At 35.8% G+C, this 23,175-nt stretch overlaps 1 protein-coding gene across 1 annotated transcript; it reads left to right on the top strand.

Moving 5' to 3' along the window:
• Positions 1 to 2,742: 2,742 nt before the first annotated feature.
• On the top strand, positions 2,743 to 12,165 carry LOC128554260 (uncharacterized). The gene is made up of 7 exons (XM_053535514.1): positions 2,743 to 2,921; positions 4,864 to 5,142; positions 6,362 to 6,472; positions 7,245 to 7,421; positions 9,429 to 9,527; positions 9,809 to 9,888; positions 11,704 to 12,165. The coding sequence occupies exons 1-7, from the start codon at positions 2,882 to 2,884 to the stop codon at positions 11,758 to 11,760; spliced, it is 843 nt and encodes a 280-aa protein (XP_053391489.1). The 5' UTR covers positions 2,743 to 2,881; the 3' UTR covers positions 11,761 to 12,165.
• The last annotated feature ends 11,010 nt before the right edge of the window (positions 12,166 to 23,175 follow it).

Here is a 23,175-nt window from a genome sequence, read left to right as displayed (position 1 = left end):
AGAGGGTGACTTTTTTTTAGTTTAGAAAAACATATTTTGTTCCTTTGGATCGCGTTTCAGTACGTTATATCGGCCCAAAGTTGAGGTCCAAAATTAGGCGGGACAGACTATAGTGTATTATCATTTTTATGTAATGGCTTTATTACACTCCCGCGACGTCAAACATGTGATAAAACAGTGTATTTTTATTTTTTTTAGCTGACAATATATACTTTTAACGTTTCATGGCTTGAAATATATGAACTGATTAAACAACATTTTCTCACAAAACAATTAATTACATGTAAATACATTAACATTTATTTTTCCACAGAGAGGACAGGGCCGGGCCGAGGGGGCCCGTGCGCCCCCCCCCCCCCCCCCCTCCGCCCCCTCCACCAATACTCATCAGAGATACACCCTACTATTTTGGCAGAGGAATATTTTTTCTCTCAAAATTTATACCCAGAAACACACCAGAGGCCACCATTTCATACCTGCATTTCAAAATTTTCCAGGGGGGAGACCCCCTTGTCCACCAAATCAAGAGGGGAGTAACATACCCCTACAATACCTCAAAATTTAGACCTAAAAATGCACTAGAGGACACCATTTCATGCTTGTATTTCAAAAATGTCCAGAGAAATAGCCCCCTGACCCCACCCCTCCCCTAATATGAGGAGAGACACACACCCACTAATAAATGCACCTGAGGATACCATTTCATACCTGTGTTTCAAAAAAATATTCCAGGGGAAGACCCCTTAATCCCCTAACATGGGTATAAAGCGGTAACGTTTTAATTCGTTCAACACTGGTGCCCCCGCCCCCAAGTCAAAAATTTCTGGATCCGACCCTGGAGGTTAATTTTGAATACAATGGCATTTTGTTCATAAATAACACTCGGTTGGATGATATTCGTTTTTATTATCCCTCAAGTAAACAAAGTAAAATAGCCATAGATCAACGGAACTTATTTTGGAATAATACATTTCAAACAATCTTAAGGTCTGATATTTTTTTAATATCATCATACCAGATGATATTCATTTGAGTGACACTCTGCCGGGTAATTTTCATTTGAATAACATCAGGTCTGGGGATATTCATTTCAATAATACCCGTCCAATTTTTTGATCATTGGACAGAGTTGACAATACTATACAATACAGAGTTTAAGACAACAGAGAAAAGATAGTGAAACGCGACAGTACGATGGCGAAGAGCGACAGTACGATGGTGACACTACGATGGTGAAGCGCGACAGTGCGATGGCGAAGCGCGACAGTACGATGGTGAAGCGCGACAATACGATGGTGACACTACAATGGTGAAGCGCGACAGTGCGATGGCGAAGCGCGACAGTACGATGGTGACACTACGATGGTAATACGCGACAGTGCGATGGCGAAGCGCGACACTACGATGGTGAATCGCGACAGTACGATGGCGAAGTGCGACAGTACGACGGACTGTCACCATTGTACAGTCGCGCTTGGCCATCGTACTGTCGCGCTTCGCCATCGCACTGTCGTGTTGTCACTGTCGCGCTTCTCCATCGTACCATCGTACCTTCGCGCTTCGCGTTCACAGGGAGCAAGCGCTGGCCCTAACGGAACACCGTAATTTTGTACTTGTGCAGATACTCATACATGTAGGTTATAAGAGCATCTCATGCGACAAAAATCAGAAAAGTAAAAATTATTCACATAAATGTCATGTGTAAGCGTACAAGTTATGTATCAGGTAAAGATTACCTGAAAGTCTATGGCAAACGCTGAATATTATGTATACTTGTAAAAACTGAATTCACATTTTGTATGCGCATGTGCATGATGTAGCTATCTCTCTGTTACTGGGCATACTGCCTGCTGTTCATAATAGGTTCTACCATCGCCAATAAAATAAGTAAATTCTTTTGCGCATGCTGGACAGAAAGGCGACAATACGATGGTGAAGCGCGAAGGAGCGATGGCGAAGCGCGACAGTACGATGATGAAGCGCGACAGTACGATGGTGACACTACGGAGGTGAAGCGCAAAGGTGCGATGGCGATGCGCGACAGTACGATGGTGAAGCGCTACATTGCGATGGCGAAGCACGACACTACGATGGTGACAGACATGACGATGGCGAAGCGCGACGGTACGACGGACTGTCACCATCGTACTGTCGCGCTTGGCCATCGTCCTGTTGTGTTATCACCATCGTCCTGTCGCGCTTCGCCATCGTACTGTCTTACCTTCGCGCTTTGCGTTCACAAGGAGCAGGCGCTGGCCCTAACGGAACACCGTAGTCACAGATAAGAAAGATATTAGTGTTATATAACGGGACATATACAATATATTGGATACAGGTACGAAAGGACGATTGGAGGGTTGTCGTCGGTTATGGGACAGACTTAACTGACTTTTCCCTTGGAGCAGTTATGCATTAATTAAAACGGGTATTAATTAATGAAACGAAAAATCAACATGTCTGATTAATTTAATATGTTTTATCGTATACTGTATAATAGAATCAAAACTTCATACACACATTAACGTGCGATCATTTGCCCTGCAACACGAACAACTTATCAAATTAAGACATAATTTACATTTCTAACTATACTTCGCTGACAATCTCTTGTTTATCATTTATTTGTTCAAGATGAGCATGAAATGTAACATTTTCGTTTCTTTTTATTGATTTATATCCTAATCTACGTTATCAGAACTACTGACCTGAAATAGTATTGTAGGCTTCTGTTGTAGCTCGTCTGTTCTGCGTACTATAAATTATGATAACATCTAAATATCCTTTTAGAAGGCGTAGAATTTAGTTCAAACATCTTACTCTAGGATAACATTTAAAGTGACATAATATACGAGTAATTGTAACACGACAACTGTTTGGAAATATGAGAAGTAAAATAATTATGATGCTTTTGTCTGTGACAGGTAATGACCATCCGTTAACCTTTTATATTTGTTTTTTTTTTTTTTTTTTTTTTTTTTTTTTTGTAAATTTATCAAATTATCAATTTCTATGGAACTCTTACGTACATCAAGCTACAGTATGTCATTTTCGAGTTATTTAGACATCGTTATGTGTAACTATCTTGAATGTCATTCACTAGTAATTGCAAGAAACATTACAGTTCTTCAAAAACCATTAATTAAAATAGGTATTCTTAAAAGTGATTTTCAAAAGCAATATTTATGATTATGAGTCAATTGAAATTCAGTAAATACGGTAGAGCAGATATACATCTGCGTTAATTTGATATACACATGTTATATTTCGGCTTGTTTCATTTTTGTTGGGTTTACCGTCATAGCAACACAATTATTAGTCACAGGCGACTGTCCAGCTTTTGATGCTGGAGGAAGACCTCAGGTGCTCTTCAGCGCATTCATTCACCACGGGCGAGCACCTGGGTAGAACCATCGGCCTTTCACACGCAGCTGGATGGCTTCCTCACATATAGAAATCAACGCCCCGAGCGAGGCTCGAACCCACAGCGGTGAGGGGCAAATTATCTTAAGTCAGCGACCTTACCCACACGGCCACGTAGGCCGCCTATTATATTCCTGAAGCTGCTATTTTGGAAGAAAAACAACTTTACAATGAGAACAAGTAAATGCTAAAATTTTGTTATTTTAACAAAAGAGATGGAATATAAAAGTATTTTCATCTTTTCGTAATGATATACTGACATCTGATAAGATACCGAGGCCAGTCAAAATGTTTTGATCACCTTAAATCAAACGAACATTCGACTTCACGACTTAACTATTTTGATACAAAAGTCGTAGATTTTACAATCTGCCTACCTTCCAGATTTAATTATAATTTTTTTTGCGATTCATAACTTAAGGGTTGTGTGGACTTACATTTATCAATTTTGTTTATTAAATATTAGCTCCTTGGACACGGTTTCACATCTTGAGATGCAAGTACGTGATAAAAATTAAAATGATCGGGACTGAAAATCCATACTGGCTCTGTGAATCAATTTTAGTTAGAAATAGGAAAATAATACACCTGTCTCTAAGATACTGTCTGTACGTGTGCTTTGCTTATAGATTTGAACGCCACAACGTCTCATGACGCCAGATTGTATCTATGAAACCTATATTACCCAAACATTATCGTTGTATACAAATGAACAATATACCTGCAAAATACCATTTTCAGATGCAAAATTACTTAGAACAAGGGTTGCCAAATCAGTTATTATTATATCTTTAAAGAAAATAAAATCACACATTGATGATATGGACATATATCTACAACTCGCCCTCACTTTTATGGCAATATTTCACGTAATTCGTTTACTTTTTCTCGTTGTGATAATATTATTATCCTCTTTGAAAGTGGTCGTGGTGTGCAACTTATATGAATATAAACAAGTTAATGCAGCTGTAGTATACCTAGTATACAGTAAAGGTAAGTTTAAAAGAAAATGCATAATCAAAGATATAAAAAATTATCACTACTGGGCACGAAAAAGTATTATGAGGAAAATAACTATACCTTCCTGGAATCGGCAATTCATCGAAATTCAAAACCCAGTGATGCTGAAGATCACCACTTAAACAAGGACCTTTACAGCGGCCAAATGGTCCTTGTCGAATGCTTATTTTACTATTAATAAGAAGGTAAGAGTAGAAATAAAGTAAAGTAGAACATTAAATTTTCCGATTATTATTTGTTTGAGACAGAACTTTCACCTAGGAGTATGAATTATTTAAAAATCGGCTTACCAGTGGGATCAAATGTATAAACTCCGTAACTGGCTCTGTTTTGTCAACAAAAGCTATGATCATACATTTGTACTTACATCATTCTTTTTCTGTTATAAATTCTTCATAAAATGTTCCATTTTTATTCTGCAAGTTTGTGCTTCACAAGACTGTAGCAACTTGATGCAAAAACTCAAGTGTATTCCTGTGAAGAAAGGCCAAACCTGTCTATCGAATGATGCAATTGATGGTTCCAATATGACATGGATTGAGTCTTCGGACGTATGTTCCGGCGAAAATGGCCGACTTCCATGGTTAGGACAAGGCATCAGCCTTCAAAAACTTAAATCAACCGCTGCAAAACATGGTAAATTCTCAGCAATTAGAATAGGATTACTGTACAACATGAAAAAACAGTTATTTTGGCAAAATGGTAAGAGCTTTTATGCATAGAGAAAATTTATACATGTATTTCAAGTTACTAATCATATTATCTGACCACAAGTCAGACACGTTTACTTTATATACCTTTTCGCAGGTGGTTTCGAATGACACAGTAAACATAATTGGGAATAATAGAATGAAATTATGAATGAAAGTTTTCCTTTTGTATTTTTTTTACTTTCAAGTTAATGAGATGGAGACCCAAAGTATCCCAGCTTTATTTCACATGCAGTAACATTCTACAAAGTAACATAAGGAGATACACGAATGAACTTGGCCCTTGGCATCGCTCGAATCTTCTTGCAAGGGACTTGCAACTCGGCCTCGGAAGCCGCAAAAGCTGTTGGGGATAAAATTACATTTGTACTATGTTTTCTTGACGAGTACATATCGAGAATGCAAAATAGGTCTAAATAAGTGGGTGAATTTACTCAGATGTGCCTTAAATAGTTTCCAGTGAATGTCTGGCATTTTCAACTTGTAAAAATACTCTTGTGAATGGCACTGCAGGTGTTTTTATTTTGTATTTTAGTAACGATGTTTTTGCTGCATATAATTAAATATAATTGTATATAATACTGTCAGGTATACAGAAACTAAACAGGAAAACGGCACGAAAAAAATAAAATGGTATCGCATAATGGCGGATTCAAATAGTCCTCAGTTTTATTTTTGCTCTGTAGAGCTATTTTCCTTATTTTCTTTGCAATGTTTTGCTGAAATCACATGACAGATTTATGCTTCATGTAGGTAGAATTTTCATAATGAAATGATAACATGACAGACTTTGTCATGGATACTTAGATTATACATCAATTTAGGGTCTCATTTTTAGCTGATTTATCAGTTTGTGTGTTTCACTGAAAATAATTTTCTTATATCAAACATGGCCCCCACTTTTCTTTTGACTTATTCAGCATTGACAATATTCTTCAAGAAAACGTAAGTTAGAGACATTCAAAATGGGTTCTGATATGTGATGCAGCTATTGGAAATATGTAAGTTTTATATCAAATAAAGAAGAACAGCTATTTAGTGTGTTTCAGTAAGTAATGTCTCCGTCAACCAGTAAAAGTAGAATGAGCTGTCAAACGCTTTGAATAAAATAGAAACTTTATTTATGAACACAATGATGACTTTATCAAATGATGAAAAGAGATATTTAATACTTGAAACAACTGATAAAGGTGTTATTGTTTCATCGACAGAAATGCAAACATGTAAACCGGTGAATTCTACAATATGTGCACTCGGTGCCGTTTCATCACAGTGTTCTACCCTCGGTTGTTGTGACAGTGGAAATCAGTGTCATTATCCAGGTATTCAGAAAATTATTACCTGTTCATTTAAAATATAAGATGCCCTTACTTTGATGAGTGCTGAGATTTTATTGTGATATTTATCTTAATCTGTGTTTTGCTGTTTTTACCAAATTTCGGAATGTGTCAGCTTTTAAACAATACTATTCTCTTTAACGAAAATACAATTATTTGAGCACAAACCGAAAAACACTAATTCATTATGAAGAATACAGATTATACTCCTTTTATTGATACATGGATAGGTAATAGAGGTCTTTTTACTTGGTTATAATTCTCTTTTTTTTTTTCATAGTCGTAAAATGTGATTTTCATAATTATTTGTCTATACGTAATTATCAGTGTTGCCTGATTGTGTGCTTAACATATTCTTCAATCGATGAGATTTTTATTCTTTCCATAGTACATACTCAGTACTTATTAGCATTTCTCCAAGTTAAACGTTTATAGGTATGCCTTATCTTTTTCAAACGCCTTGGAATTCTGAAGCATATGAGTACCTTACACATGTAAAATCTAAAGCCCTGCATACTTTTAAGATGTTTTAAATTCGAAAATGCAAAAATAAGACACTGAATCGTGGATGGTTCAGGAAATACCAGCAACTTAAAAAATGTCATCTCCAACGAGAAAATTACAAGTACTACCACTTAAACTGTACAATTCGTGTTTGTTGTCCTACATTATTTAAACAAACATAACTTGCAGAACATATACTTTGAAAACAATGTATCCAAAATATCATCAAATTTTATTAAATAATTATTTTCAGGATCATATTCCGCCGTTACATATACAATCAACACGACCATTGACACAAGCGGAATCCGTTCAACGGATCACGTAAGTTGTGTGGGTATCGAGAAAGCGGCAAATGGTACATGGTTTTGGAAGGCTTATAACTGCACAGAAAAACCAGTATTAGCAACTGCGTACTTTTGCGAATACAGTAAGCTAAAGTGTATTTATGATTCTAAACAGGCATATTTTATATCGAATACTGGTGCTCCATACGAATTGCGGAGTGTAAAGTGCCTAATTTGAAGTATCGCCTGCCAAATGATACATGCTAATTGTTAGTACTGAGTGTGTAATTTTTATTGCTTATAAGAGCTGAATAGTCCATTTGTGAATGAATGCATCCTTAAACAGTCTTTGACATTCATTACATTTTGTATATTTTCATTCTTTTTCGGCGAACGCCGTCTAAGAACGAATTCGTTACCTATGCCACGTGACTTCAGTTGCAAATCAAACTACTTGATAACGCATTATAGATAATTTATCAAAATGGAAGATTTATGCAACACTTTGCCTGATTGGACGAGAATGTCAATTACTTTCACTCTGTTGATTGTGCTACGCTGAGTGAAATGTAGACAAAGCGTTTATCCTAAACGACGCTGTTCACAGTTTTAAAGCTAACTTTGGCTCAGTATATTTAGCAAGAATATTGATATATCTCAAAATGATAAGTAAGTTTAATAAATATGATAAAAACCTGTTCAAATACCAACATATGAAGAAAGGGCTGAATACGGTTTGCGTATCACATGAATAAGGATGTGATAAGAGTCTTTTATGTAGAGAAGTGCTTTTTAAAAGATTTTCCTTGTTACAATTGTCGTCTGTATATGAAAAGGTTTCTTGCTTTTGTGACTTATTCAGATTGCATATTAAAATGAGTACTTGTTTGCTTTGATATATTTGTTATAAATTATTTAAATGATTTATTATATATGAATATTTTTCTTTAGTATGGTATGCAAATATTGAACTCAGTTGAAATCTGTTTTATTATGTATATGCTATATAATGACTGAATCTCATTACACTGTAATGAAGTACGCTGCATACAGTTTATCTATGTGATATGACCACGGTCAAACTTTGCTTAAGAAACAGAAATATTGAAATAATTACAATTGTATGTTTTGCTTGACCTTCACTTTTTTATAGGTGTGACGTCATTGTCGAAAGATTCATGAATAGCGAATATGCATTTGTTAAAGCGGGATCAGTTGGCCTATTTTAGAAATAAATAAAAATAATAAATAAAAAATCCTTTAATTGATTTTTTCTCATGTATTCTAATCAAACTTGATTTGTAGCATCTTTATTAGGCCCGCAGCCAACTTGTTCAGCTGGGACATTTGACCCATTTAGGGGCTACTAGAGCTAAAACTAGAAATGCCTTTATACAGCGTCTCATGAACAGCTTGGTGGATCTTTGTCATTCTTGGTCTGGAGCATCATTATATGGTCCTCTTCCAAATTTATTTATATAGGAACTTGGGCCCTATTAGGGACCACTATAGCTAAAAATAGATATGCCTTTCTTCTTAAAAGAGAACCATTTAAATTGTTAAAGTGCGGTGTTTAGTTTTGCAATTTGAAAAATGTTAGATGAAAAATTCATAAACTTCTTTCCTTATTACAATTCGCCGACCATCATTTTTAAAGATATTTCTTGTTGTAAATAGTTTCGGCTACACGCTAATTGTCAAATTCTAAATTCCAATTATTTAAATAATGCTATATGCCAAATACTTAATAACAAATGCTAAATACCAAATGCTTTATGTCATACACGTAATGCTAAATTCCAAATGCTAATTGTCAAATATTTAATGTTTATTGCCAAATGATAAATGTTTATTGCCATTTTTTTAAACTGAGCTGGTGACCTATCTATGTTTAGCAGTAAGTATGTGTGATATACAGCATTTGATATCTAAAGCATCTGGTATTAGCTTTTAGCATTTGATATTTGGCATGGTGCACCGTATAGACTAAAAGAAGGTACATAAGTTTAGTAGGAACGTGTTACGTTTGATATAAATTATGTTTAATCATGTTGATAAACTTACGGAATTCAGACGATATAATTATGAGGTCTTGTTATTAGCTGAAATATAAATAAGAAAATAATACTTTATGTTTTTTTTTTACTTAGAGTGTGGTAATGCTTGGCCAGAAGCACAGTCATCCACTCTACAGTTTGATGAAACCACGTCAGGAACGTATCATGATATGACTACGTCAGGAACGTATGGTAATTTTAATAGATTTCCTAAAATATCGAGAATGATCTACTTCTAGTATTTCAGGAGGTAATCATATTTTTGGACGTAATTTATTAAATGTGGATAGGTGATATTTTATCTTAATTGTTATCTTAAATAACGTGTTTGTAATTTAAGTTCTTTGTCCATTTGAGACCATCCGAATGATATATATATCAATACTTTGTAAATTGTTCGAAATAATTATGAAAAACTGGAAACCCTTATTTTTCATTTTTCTATAACGGATAATGTATTTTTGCATTTGAAGGACGAACTACATTAGTCACGTCAAATAAACCGCAAAACAACAGTGCGGTCAAAACATCTAGAATATACGATAGCGTACAGGTAATTCTTTTTGCATTTATGTATGCTTTTCTGTGCTTTTCATTTGAACAATTTCGCCAGAATATTGTTTTATTAAGATAGTCAGTTGTCAGTATAGTTCTTTTTTAGTAAAACTTCTTATATTCAGCAGCTATATAAAGTTCTCGATTGTGTTTTCCAAACGATTAATGTTATATAATAATTCCATATATCACCACTTTTAACCAGGTTTTCAAAACCTCAGAATGGAGACTGTGGTTGGGCGGGCGGTGTCAACTCAATAACTTGAGTTAGGAGAGACCGATTGCGATGAAATGTATCATATAGGTTGCTTTCGTAAAAATGGAGTTGTGGATTGCATATGAGGTCACTAGGGTCAAAGTTAAGGTCACTGTTGCTAAAAAAAGAAATATAAGGTTTCCGTTCAATAACTTTAGTTTGCATTGATATATTGAAATTAAACACGGCCTATAGGTAGCTTATAGACAAACCAAGGTTGGGATTATATATAGGGTAATTCGGGTCAAGTTCAAAGCCAGGATAACTTAATTAACTTGCATACTTCGACTGCAGCGCTTTGGTCTAGAGCGTTGGGCCAAAGCTTCACCCTGTTTTCCTTGTTTGGTTTTACACAAATTTAGCTGAAAAAATATGAGTTAAAAAGTATAGCAATCAATGATTGCTCCCGGTCCCCACTTTCTGTTACGTCTAATGGTAACAGTTGCTTGTTACAAAGGTAATAGAAAAGTAAATCAGCAACTATTAATAATAACAAAGTTATTATGAAAAGTAGCAATTCAAATTCCTTATAAAAGTTAACTAGCCATAAAGTCTAAGGTAATATACCTTTGGAGGATCATGTGCTTCAGACCTGGATAAAAATTGTACTTGAAGAGACAGAGATAAACGAACTTGAGATTGTAGCAGCTAATACATTAAAAACAAAATACAATAAATGCTTTCGTTCAATTAATTTGAATCTACCCTGGTGACAAGGTATAGTACTTCCTTAACTTCTGGTCAACGTTATCGAATCCATCACTATGTTTGAAACAATGCTTACGTTATCGGAAAGTTTGATTCCCGAGGAGGCGCCTTCGTACTTCAAACCCGCTATAACATATGAAATATAACAGGGGCATTTCGCCGTAGTAGTGCTGATATACATTACCTCTGATTATTTACGCAACATCCATGTACACTTAAATATTTGGGTTTCATTTTTGCGACACAAATTTTCTTTTTACTTTACGAATTCTAATAATGTGTGTAAGTATATACCAAAGTCTCACAGAGACGGTCAAAAATTAAAACATAACTAAAAGCGCATGTTGCATCAGTGTACTGACCTTAGAAATATACACCTTCCTTTTCAAAAGAACGTAGCATTTGTACTTATGTTGGACTACCGTACTGATAATATAGCTGTGTGGCCCTTGCAGTTTAAAATAATATTAGGCTAATCAGGCTAAGTTAAAGTAACAGCTTTACCTCTTTTGGTTTTCAAAACGTGCCTGGAGTTTACTTAACTAACGGAAGGAATCTGAACCAAAACATTACAAACTACTAGAACGGTTTCAGCTTTTTCAACAAAGTCTACGATATCATGAAATAATATAAATGATTTCAAAGTTTAATCGTATCAGTTATTAACACATCGCAGAAAGAAATTGAATAGAATGAAAGCTTTTGCTGCACACAAAGCTGTGTAATTTGTAATAAGTAAATAAACAGATTTTTATCAAATGCTTTTAACATTTATGTTTTGACTTCACACTTATCACCCATTCGATATTTCAGTTAAAGAGATCCTAATATGACGTTGTTCTTTTTCAGATGCTCTTGCTAATTTTCCTCCTGATCATTTCAACAGCTGCCAACCTTGACTGTTGAATAACCTGCAAAGAATGACATTGAATACATGTTATACTTTTATTGGTGTCTAAAATATAACTGATATGTTTTTGTGTTTACATTAAATTTGAAAATGCAAGAAAGACAGGGGACTATTCCATAGCGCTATATTTACTAGGTAAATGATAACATATTAGGGTTATGTACTGCATGTATGGTTAGTTACAGCAGAGCATTAGTATCATGTGTATGTATACTTGAAATGTCGAGTTACTAACTTGTAATTTCGAGATGCATGGCTCAAAATAATTTAGAGTTATTTATCTCAAAATATAGAGTTAGTTACTCTAAATTTCGAGTTACCAGTTACCAAAGTGAAAGCATTGTGAAAATTGTAACATGTATGTTGGATGAGACTTAAATAAACTATAAATATATATCTCACTAACCTCTTTAAATGTGTGAAGTATTGAGTCAATCATTTATTTTTTGAGTAATACACTATAAAAGATTTCATATATAAAGGGAGGTAATTCAAAAACAGGGTAAGCTAGAGTTATTGTTCTTTGACACTGCACTTACTCTCTATCAATATGTAAACTATTAAGTTAACCCCTCATATAATTTTCAAGTTATGCTCTGGACAAGTTTTTTCACATAAGGGGAGATCATTCAAAAATGGGATCAGCTAGAGTTACGGTTCTTTGATACTGCAATTCCTCTAACTGACCTCTGTCTATAAGTAAAGTATCAAGTCAATCCCTTTTATTGTTTTGGACTTACGCTTCGGACAAGCTTTTTACATAAAGGAAGGTAATTCAAAAATAGGGTAGGCTAGAGTTATAGGTCCTGGTTACTGCACTTTCTATTTGTGTGAGGTATCAAGTCATTCCATCTTATACGTTTTAAAATTATGCTCCAGACAAACGTTTTTCACATAAGGGGAGATAATTCAAAAATGGGGCCAGCTAGAGTTATTGGGTTTTTAACTCTGCACTTCCTCTCATTGACCTCTACCAATAAGTAAAGTATCAAATCAATCCCTTTCATAGTTTTTGACAAGCTTTTAAGAGTTATGGTTTCTAATCTCTGCACTTCCATTCAATGAGCTCTATCGTTGTGTGAAGTTACAACGTAGTATCTTCGTTACTTTTTGAGTTTTGCTCCGAACAAGAAGTGTGACGGACGGACGGACGGACAGGCAGGCGAGCGGACGGACGGACAATGTGGCGACTATATGCTCTCCCTGTTTCGGGGAGCATAAAAATGGTTGATTCTGCAACATTATATGTTATTTGATCGTGGGCCTAATAAAGTGGTTTATGTAGAAGATATTTGTTTGTTTAAGCGTAATATCGAAATGTCTTTCGCCGAATGAATATCATATGTAGAATTTTCCGCTACGAATGGTTTTCACGAGTGAAAGGTATTTTGACCTTACATGTAAAGCAAATACATTTTCTTTTTATTTCATGTCTTTTTTATCAGTTTACCCGCGCAACGTCAAACGCATGGGGCAACGTCACACGCAAAAACATGTCGTCATAGTGTAAATATTTTTAAAAAGTTACATGTTTCTATGAGAGTTTTAGATTTCTTTTACATCTTAAAATGTTGGAGTGTGTACCTTCATGTTTACGTAGGAATTTATATACTTTATTCATGTATAATTGTACTGAATTTCCGATGATTTATAATTCATAATCTTCAACGGTGAAAATTTTGAAATGATATCTCTCTGTTTGACACAGTAGGTTTCAAATATAATCCACTGTTATTTGACCTTGGGTGCTATCATTTGCGTCATCGTTATTCACGTTCGATCATTTTTTAGCTTGATCATCTCCTACATTGTATTTAAACTATGATAAGTCGGTGATAAAAGTCGACGAAGATCTTTGATAAATCTGAACAAGTAAATTAGACAAAAGTTGGGCTCCATTTGCCCGTCAGCAACTTTAAGTTTTAACAATTAATTTCGGTCAAACCGAGTCGATACAAAACAAGTCAAATATACTTATGATCATTGCTCCACTCTTGTCTATGCATGATTTCTGCCATGTCATATTGGCGAGGCGAAATCACGACAATACAAAAACTCGACAAACACATATGTCGAAAGCTAACTCGACAAACACCTTATTTGTCGAGGTTTCGTGTCTTCATGTTATCGTAAACACGAAAACACGACATATTATACGAGAAATATCAACGTTTAGTGGGCGCTGACACGACAAATGTGTCTTGCCTACCTAGCGGGGAAAGTATACATTTGTCCAAGCACGCGCCAGGGATAGACTATAAGGATCTTACATCCCTGTCTGTGTAAGACGGGGTTTTCCCTATCCGACGGACAGTGTGGAATGAAAAAAGCGAGCGTCCCACATGTTTCCTTGACAAAACTTGGAAACAAAAATATGCAAAAACATATACTTCTAATGGCATGCAATAAACCATTTATGGAATGGTTGCCTTCAGAACTCGGGAAAATAGTAATAACTATTAACCAAAAAGACCGAATTTTTCAGTAAATGTATACTCGTAGGTGGCAAGCACAAATAACTGTTCACTTTTTTAAAGCTTTTATTTAAAAATATACATGTTAAATACTAAATAGCACCAACAATGAACCAGCAATATATATTATCCTTAGAAAAACACAAGCGCCTTGTCGCAGTTTACTGCGGCTATTACAACTACACAAATGTATAAAGGCACACGGTTGTCTAAATTATCACTCATTGAGACATTTATGTCAGACTTCAATGAATAACAAGCTTGATATCACTATTTAGAATATTTATTAAACTGAAATCACAAAAGACACAAAACTGCTCTTCCTCACCACACAAATAACTTTTAACTGTACAATACCGCCACACTTTTGTTTTGACCAATGTCATGTTTGAATGTCTATAACTCGTTGAATATTGCATTTTGTCGGTTAAAAATTAGACAAAATTCAGAGCGAACATTAATTTTAAGGTTGACGTTGATAAAATAGTCCGATATTGAAAACTGAATTAAATATACCGCGATAAATGTTCGTTTCCACGGTTTTTCAACAAAATCACACTTTTAACTCGCTGTAACTTACTAAATGTATCTTATTTGGTACTCTCAAAAGACTTAAGTAACAAGTATATAAGATGGACAGCGTTTTATTTTTTCAAAAGCAAAAAATAGTAAACACAAATACAAATGTACACAATTTTATTACTGAACTTTAAGAATGGCAATTTCTGGGCGCGGCTCCATAGTTTTTAAAAAAAATGTCAATATTTATCAATTTTTCCGCACTGTCAACGTCCCAAGTTTCACTCAACGAGCACAATATTTCACTTTTCACAATTTTAAATTTTCAACAACAATTCGAGATACTCAGTCATTACAAACGACCATTTAGGGTATCCCGGCAGCTATGAGTTCATTAAAGTCACAATAACGCCCCACATTGGCATTGTTTAAACAACAACAGCAACAATTAGTTCCAATCGTTCGGACCATAGAGGATTTGAATCATGTTAGTTGTTATATTTGGCCATGGGAAACAGGCTTATATCACATGCAAGAGGTAAAGTTATGCGTCCGAAGTTCGCTGGCCGCCACATGGCCATCGGACCTGGAGACCTAGTGGGCTCCAGGAACGAAGGCCACCGCCAAATAAACAGAAACGTATTTGGCACCAGAGAACAAGACAAACCAATGATGCCACGCCCAGACCATTCGCCCTTAGTTTACTACCAATAGCACATCAGACATTAACAATTGCATCCAACTGACTAGCCAAACTATGCAGAAATAACATATTCCCCTCTTCAGATAAATGAACTCCATCACCCTGGAACAGTGTGGGACTCTGAACATTTATACGTGGGTGCTGGAGAGAAACACCACCCGAATCAACCACCCTCTTAGCCCCGTAACTGTTAAGTCTTTTTCGGGACCTGTCCATTGCCATACGATTGTCTGAATACCGCCAATTGATTCTTTGGAGAATGTTTGACCAGATCAATACTGTAGAAGAAAGGTGCGTGTTTTTGAAATCCACAATCTTATCAATTTCTGATCTGAGTTCCTTCAGTTTTGTTTTCCCCAAGTCATTTCCCCCGCAATGAACTAATAAGAAATCAGGTTCGTCTCTTACGCGGCACAAGGTTCGTAACTTTTAAAGCAGCTGGGTCAAACACAGACCGCCATAACCTTGCCACCAGATTTCAACTTCATCCAGACCGAGGTTTAGACCGGCCCTGGTGCTTCTTGCTGTTATGAATGCTTTTTTAAGTAATGACGAGCCCAAACACCAGATAACTTTCCCGGGACCTGAAGGTTGAATATAAATTACATATTACTGAATAAAACGATTCGCAGTCTAAGTTACTGAAAATTATCGTGACAGCGGATTTAGACATGTACAATGCAACGTAACTACCGGATTAGTTTAGGAATCAACCTGGTTGGACTACGTACATAACCTTTATATGCATCAGACGACCATCTTCCCGCTAATTTTATTTCTTTGTCGGTCATCCCTAGATATGCCGCGGTAGTAGCCGCTCCTATTCTAAAGGAATGGGACTTAAAACACATGAGTTAGACCTTGAACTGCTAGTGCTTTTGAAAGAACCGCCGAAAATTGGTACCTTGTAAGCGGGCTACCATCAGAATGTACAAAAAATGGACCCTGTATTTTCGGCCTCATAGACAAGAATTCTTTAACATTTTTAACTGGGCATATGTGACCGCCTTGAGCAGAAATTTGCAATCTTTCACCCTTCCCTTCCTGATCAGTTTTCGAAAATCTGAGAGAGACTATCAAATTTTTTACTTTCCTGTATCAAATGATATCATTAACGCATAACGTGCTACTTAAATTTTGACGCTTCGATGCTGTTAATTCACCAACTCTCAAAAAAACAAAAAATGCCAGCGAATATGCCGCTGAAAGAAGAATTGTTTCATATACGTTCGTACATACGGCTGGAAGTTTTAACAAAATGTTGGATAGCAGACTGGGCGTAATTGGCAGTCTACAATCTGATCTCGTTTTTGACCTTTTGATTCCCTCTAACATTTTAGATATTATGAATTGCTTAGTAACGTCCTCATATCCCAATATTTTACATTGAAATCCTATCGATGCAACATAAACTCTAGCTGTAGAAGCCGATATACCATGTAAGGATAAACTTGCTATAAACTGCATAATGTGCTCAAGCTGGGGTGGCCAGTCACTGTTTAACCCGTACTCTAAACGGAACTGTCTAAAGCGGTTCAAACCCAGACGGTACGTTGAAGAAGTATTCCCCGATATGGAAGCATTTAGAAGTCTTGAAGCTTCACCGTGGATATCAGCGAAAGAAAATCTTGGGGAATAACTTCCGGGTCGTTGTTTGCTTTTGGCGCCAACTCTCTGAATCTTGACCACTGTTTCCGAGAAAGAGAATCACAAATGCCATTAGCTTTCGATGCAATGTGTTTAGCTTTGAACACAATATTAAATGACATTGATTTTAACACAAAATAACGCACCAGATGCATGACCGCTTTTGATCTGCAAGACTGCTTATTTAAAACTTTCACTAATGCTTCATTGTCAATCCACATTAATACCTTTTTATTCGCGATTCTAGAACCCCACAATGCTATTGCTAAAACTACAGGTACCATTTCTAGAAAAGTCATATCTTTAAGTATTTGTGACTTTGACCACGACAAAGGCCATGGAAAAAACGCCCAACACCCATCAAGGTAGCAAGCATCACCACAATCTGCAGCACCTGCACTGTCAGTGTGCAGATTTAACACACTGCTATCATGCCAAACATTAGCAGGAATGTGGACGACCCCATTGAAGTTATTCAAAAATGAAACCCAAACACGTAAGTCATCTTTCATGTCCGTCGTGACCCGACGATGATGATGGGGTTTATCTAGCCCAGACATGGCCTCATAGAAGCGACGCAAGAATGCCCTAATTCCGCGTATAGCTTTGCTAAAAAAGCACAATTTCCCTGTCAAAGATTGCAACTGCTTAAGTGTTACTTTTGATCTGCAAAGGAAATTCCGGATTAAGTCAAGAAGCTCTTGTATCTTACTAAACGGAATCCGAATTGTCATTTGGTCCGAATCAAGCACAAATCCAAGGAAAGTCAAAACCGTAACGGGCCCTACAGACTTTTCTTCTGCTATAGGGATACCTAATTGTAAACATATGTTCCCAAATGCTTTGACCAATGTAAGACAATTGTCAGAACCAGACTTTCCCACAAAAATAAAATCATCCAAGTAATGATCTAATGTTTCCAAACCCGTAACCTCAGTTACTAACCAATGCAGGAAAGTTGACACTTTTTCCCATAATGCGCAGGATAGACTCAGACCCATGGGTAAACATTTATCGAAATAATACATGTTGTCAATTTTCATTCCAAGAAGGTGAAAGTCAGTGGGATTCACTGGCAATAAACGAAATGCAGATTTTATATCACGCTTAGCTAAAAGTGCAGACCTGCCCTGTTTAAAAATCATATCAGCCACTGTGTCAAACGATGTATAGTTTACTGAGCAGAGGTCATAATTGATTCCGTCATTAATACTGCGACCTGACGGATAAGACAGGTGAGTTATTAACCTCCAGCTGCCATCAGCCTTAGGAACTACACCTATCGGGGAAATTCTCAGATTACAAAAAGGGGGATTAGGATGTGGGCCAGAAATGCGACCTAACTTAACTTCCTTATCTATTTTTTCTTGCAAAGCTAATTTATTTGAATATGCAGACTTCAGATTCTTCGCATCAGAAAAATCTCTAGGACCTGAATACTGAAGCTTGAACCCAAATTTAAACCCATCTACTAAAAGTTTTGCATCAGCTTTGTTAGGATCTCTTTATAAATTCTTCAAGAGCCTCAACTTTAACTGGAGTTTTTCCAAGGGCCATTAAATCTATTTGTGCATTGGAATGATCCGCGGCCGCTGAACTGTGACACGTGACCTCGCTGGCCTTGGGGAACAAAGGCCCGTACTGGTTTTCTTGTAACATCATGGAACTGCTTTCTATTGGGACAGTACCTAGAAGGATGAACAGCGTGACAAGTTATGCAAGTGTGTTTATATGGACAAATAGGTCGACTGCATTGCCGATAATTAAAGTCATAACACCTGCCAAAATATTGCTTGTTAACCGCTATGTTACTTGAAGACTGCCAATTAGCCATGTACACCAGCCATAACTCATAGTCTATTTTGGCCCAAGACATCGCAGGATTAACCGACATGCGATATCTAAATTGCTGGTCATAATCATTCCATCCAAAACCCTTATGCCTTCTAGCACCATCCCGGACTGTACTCATATACTTAAGTAACTCCTGCATTTTTTCGGGATGGGCACATAAGTATATACTAGTGTAAATCAAAAAGGCGTCTGACTAAGATTCAATGTCGTTTATTTGGGTTGACGGCCCACTAGGTTTTAAAACAAGTTCACCTGTTGTACTGATTGACACCTTGTTATGTTCCGGCTTGATATTTGAATCTAACAAATGTGCTAGCTCAACATATTTTCCGGAAATTATTTTAGACTTTAGGGAATCTGAAACAGCTATCCCCAGTTCAGAATGAATACTAGGTAAAACCTGACCTGGGCTACAGTCGTCAGTTCCTTTTTGCACACAGTCACCACCCACATCATTTTGCACGAGTTGCTGCACTTCGTTATCTTGTTGGGGAATCACCAATGGAGGATCTTGTTGGGGAATCACCAATGGAGGAGCCTCGTCCTGCCTCTGATTCTCCACCTCATTATCTGATGGGGAATCACCAGTGGAGGCTCGTCCCGCCTCTTTCTTTTGTCCGTTAAACCCAACTCTCCGGCCCGCTTCTCCAGTCTTTCACGACGTTTCATTTTATCTAACGCCAAAATGACGTAAAAAGATTAAAACAAATTATTAAGTTTCTACAAATATCATGATTTTTATGAATATAAATTGAAGTAGATTTATTGCAATAAACGAGCAACTGTTACAAGTAAGTCCATCAACATAAACAAATCATCATCATCATCATCATCATCATCATCATCGTTCAACATCATCTCTTAAAAGTCCATAAGCCAGTCGTCAATATTCCGATCATATTACAGTTTAATTTGCAGTACAGTATTGCAAAAGTCAAATAATTTAAACAAATAAGCCTCTCATCATCATCCTCAAAAACAACATTATCATCAACATCATCTTTAAAACAAAACAAAACAACATATGCCAGTCATCAGCCGTACGATCATAGTGGGTGCCTCTTCCTTCCATTGGCGTTTGTATACCGTATTAGTAGAATCTGAAACCCATTACCACCTTGACTTCCGATGAACTGGCTACTTTTCACTAAAAGGTTTAAGATTTCTGTGACTAGAATTAACCCGTATCATCATCAACATCAACTCTTAAACAAATTGGTTCTAATAGATCTATGTAATATCGATCAACATTATCATCATCATCATCATCATCATCATCATCATCAAGTTCAGCAGCAGCAATAACATATCAATACGATTATAACAACATCTTCCTTCAAATCATCATCACAATTAATAACAATTCGTATTACTTTTATTGGAATTAACCATTATCATCATCATCAACTCTGAAATATGTGATAACGACCATCATCATCCTCATCATCATCATCCTCGTTGACATAATCCTCATGCAGAACAACGTCAAATAATGATAACAAAAACGTCCTCCTTCACATTAACCCTTATCATCATCAACATCAACTCTTAAACAAATTTGTTCTAATAGATCTATGTAATATCGATCAACATTATCATCATGATCATCATCACCATCAAGTTCAGCAGCAGCAATAATAACATATCAATAGATTATAACAACATCTTCCTTCAAATCATCATCACAATTAATAACAATTCATATTACTTTTATTGGAATTAACCATTATCATCATCATCAACTCTGATATATGTGATAACGACCATCATCATCCTCATCATCATCATAATCATCATCCTCGTTGACATAATCCACATGCAGAACAACGTCAAATAATATGATTACACAAACGTCATCCTTCACATCACCATCAGCATCATCAACAATAGCAACAACTCATCATCATTTCATAAACCTGTGACAGTGCCGGAGACTAAAAGCACTGTCGATTCCGTTAGAAATTAGGTATTGATTGATTTTTTAATTTAAAATTTTAAATAGTAGATTTACTAATAATTTATTTATTTACTTTTAAATTTAAAATTTAAATAGTAGATCTACTAATAACAAAAAAACTACCCAATGAATATCATTGCGATAAAAATTCACGTGGGCCCATTCGCCATGTAGGCCTATGTTCCCCAGTTCCGACTCATTCGCTTTTTAAATCGTAAAATATCTTTAATCTCAAGTGCCAACGATCCATGAAATAGCGGAACTGTAGAAGGCAAAGTATTCATGAATTTTATTTTGAAGTATAGTTTAAGAATATGCATTATCACAAGGAAAAAGTTTAATTTTAAATTGTCTGAATTTCTACGCACCTTCCTCAATGCAGCTCAAGGATGAAAAGAATGTGACGTAGTACGATGACGTGGTATATGCGCCACGGACAAACACCACTAAATTTGCTTTGACTTACGGACATATACCACTAATTTAATAGACCAACAAATAAGATATCGCCCAAATAACATGGGACTATCCATATGTTATAGTCCCCATTATTTTTAATAAAATCTGTAAAAAGATCCTTTGGAAGCATAGAATGCAACCAAGGAGAATAATTGCAGACTCGGTTTGATTGAATTTGTTCATGAGAGGTAATGAAATATGCAACACCTCTCACGCCCCCTCGGTGGTTCTACCAAAATGTCCATCCTTGCTTGAAATAAAGCTCTTAGGAGCACCTGAAATCCCCATTCACCATGCAACAGCTGGAAAGATACAATTTGTCCTATTATTAAAGAGAGAGAAAAAATAGCTTGTTAAAGAAGTTAATATTTTTAATTTTTTCTTAGAGCACCAGTGGCTTGCTTGGAACAATGGAAATGATGCAGTCGTAACTGGTGCAGTTTCAGTAACAAAATAGAAAAGTTGTGTTGATCTCAGATAAATGGTGTTAACTGGACAATTGTTCTGCACCTGCTGTATCCGGAACGAGCTATGTTTGTGAATACAGTAAGGTTTTCCATAGACTTTCATTAATATATTATATGTACTGGATTTCTTAAGTGGAAATATACGTCAGTGTCTAGTTTTTTAATAAACTATCTTAGTTTCACATAAAACAATCTTACACCAAGATATATTTATAATGTAATGCGAATAACATAAACGCCTGTATGACCACATATTGTGCAAGGAAAAACTTTCTTTCAGTTCTTACAAGATAAAGAAAATAATGTCTTAACCATGTGTTGATCGAGTATTAATTAAATGATACAAAGTTTGCTGTCCACGTTTATTTATACGATCGGACGACCAGGTGACCTTTACATTTTCATAAAGATCTTCAAACATATTCTCTTCATTTCAGCAGATTCGATTCTCGATTCTGTTAGAAAAATCAAAGACGAATGAGCATTGTTCGTACTTTAGAATAACTAAATAGTAATATACACTGTCCTTTGTAACTTGATTCGTACAACTTGTCAAAAAATCCATACTTTGCTACTGTATGCTTATGTCGTCTTATATGATTCAGCAAGAAAGATGAACACTCGAAAAATAGGATCAATGTCTTACAAAAATGAACGCGCGGTAACATCACAGCTTGATAAAGCAATCAAGTGTACCTTAGCGATAGATAAACGATACGAATTAAATCAAAACTCTTCATATCAATTGATAAAGTGACTGAATTGCTCTTACTATCGGTACACCAAAAGATAAAAGTTCAAGCTTTAGTTTTATATGAACACGACGATATCAATGCTTCCCCCGTCGAGTATATTTATTTTCCGCCAGTTATCTGATTAAATATTTTGTTATCTTTAAAAAGTCCAATATCAAACAAGAAGGCTAAGATGGCCCTAGGTCGCTCACCTGAGTAACACACCATAACAGTGTGAACATGTTTTACCTAGTGATTTCATGGAGACAAATATTCTGACCAATTTTCATTACGATTGGACCAAAAAACGTGGCCTCTTGAGTGTTAACAAAAATTTTCTTTGATTTGACCTAGTGACCTAGTTTTTTAACCCCACATGATGTAAATTGGAACTTGTCCAAAATTTCACGAAAACAAACAGTCTGACAAAGTTTCAGGAAGATTGGAGCAAAAACATGGCCTCTAGTATACAAGCTTTTCCTTTGATTTGACCTAGTGACCTAGTTTTTAACCCTATGTGACCCAGATTTAAAATCATCAAAGACTTTATGAAAACAAACATTCTGACCAAGTTTTATGAAGATATAATAAAAAATA

The sequence above is a fragment of the Mercenaria mercenaria genome, unplaced genomic scaffold (genome assembly GCF_021730395.1).
Source record: "Mercenaria mercenaria strain notata unplaced genomic scaffold, MADL_Memer_1 contig_4883, whole genome shotgun sequence".
NCBI lineage: Eukaryota > Metazoa > Mollusca > Bivalvia > Venerida > Veneridae > Mercenaria > Mercenaria mercenaria.
The sequence above is the reverse complement of the archived record's forward strand: the minus strand, read 5'-3'. Positions and strand labels throughout refer to the sequence as shown.

Excerpts from the sequence above, each read along its gene's own strand:
- LOC128554260 (XM_053535514.1), top strand. The coding sequence starts at position 2,882 with ATGAGAAGTAAAATAATTATGATGCTTTTGTCTGTGACAG. Across the intron at positions 9,528-9,808 it reads GACTACGTCAGGAACGTATG|GACGAACTACATTAGTCACG; the intron begins GTAATTTTAATA and ends TTGCATTTGAAG. Across the intron at positions 9,889-11,703 it reads GAATATACGATAGCGTACAG|ATGCTCTTGCTAATTTTCCT; the intron begins GTAATTCTTTTT and ends GTTCTTTTTCAG.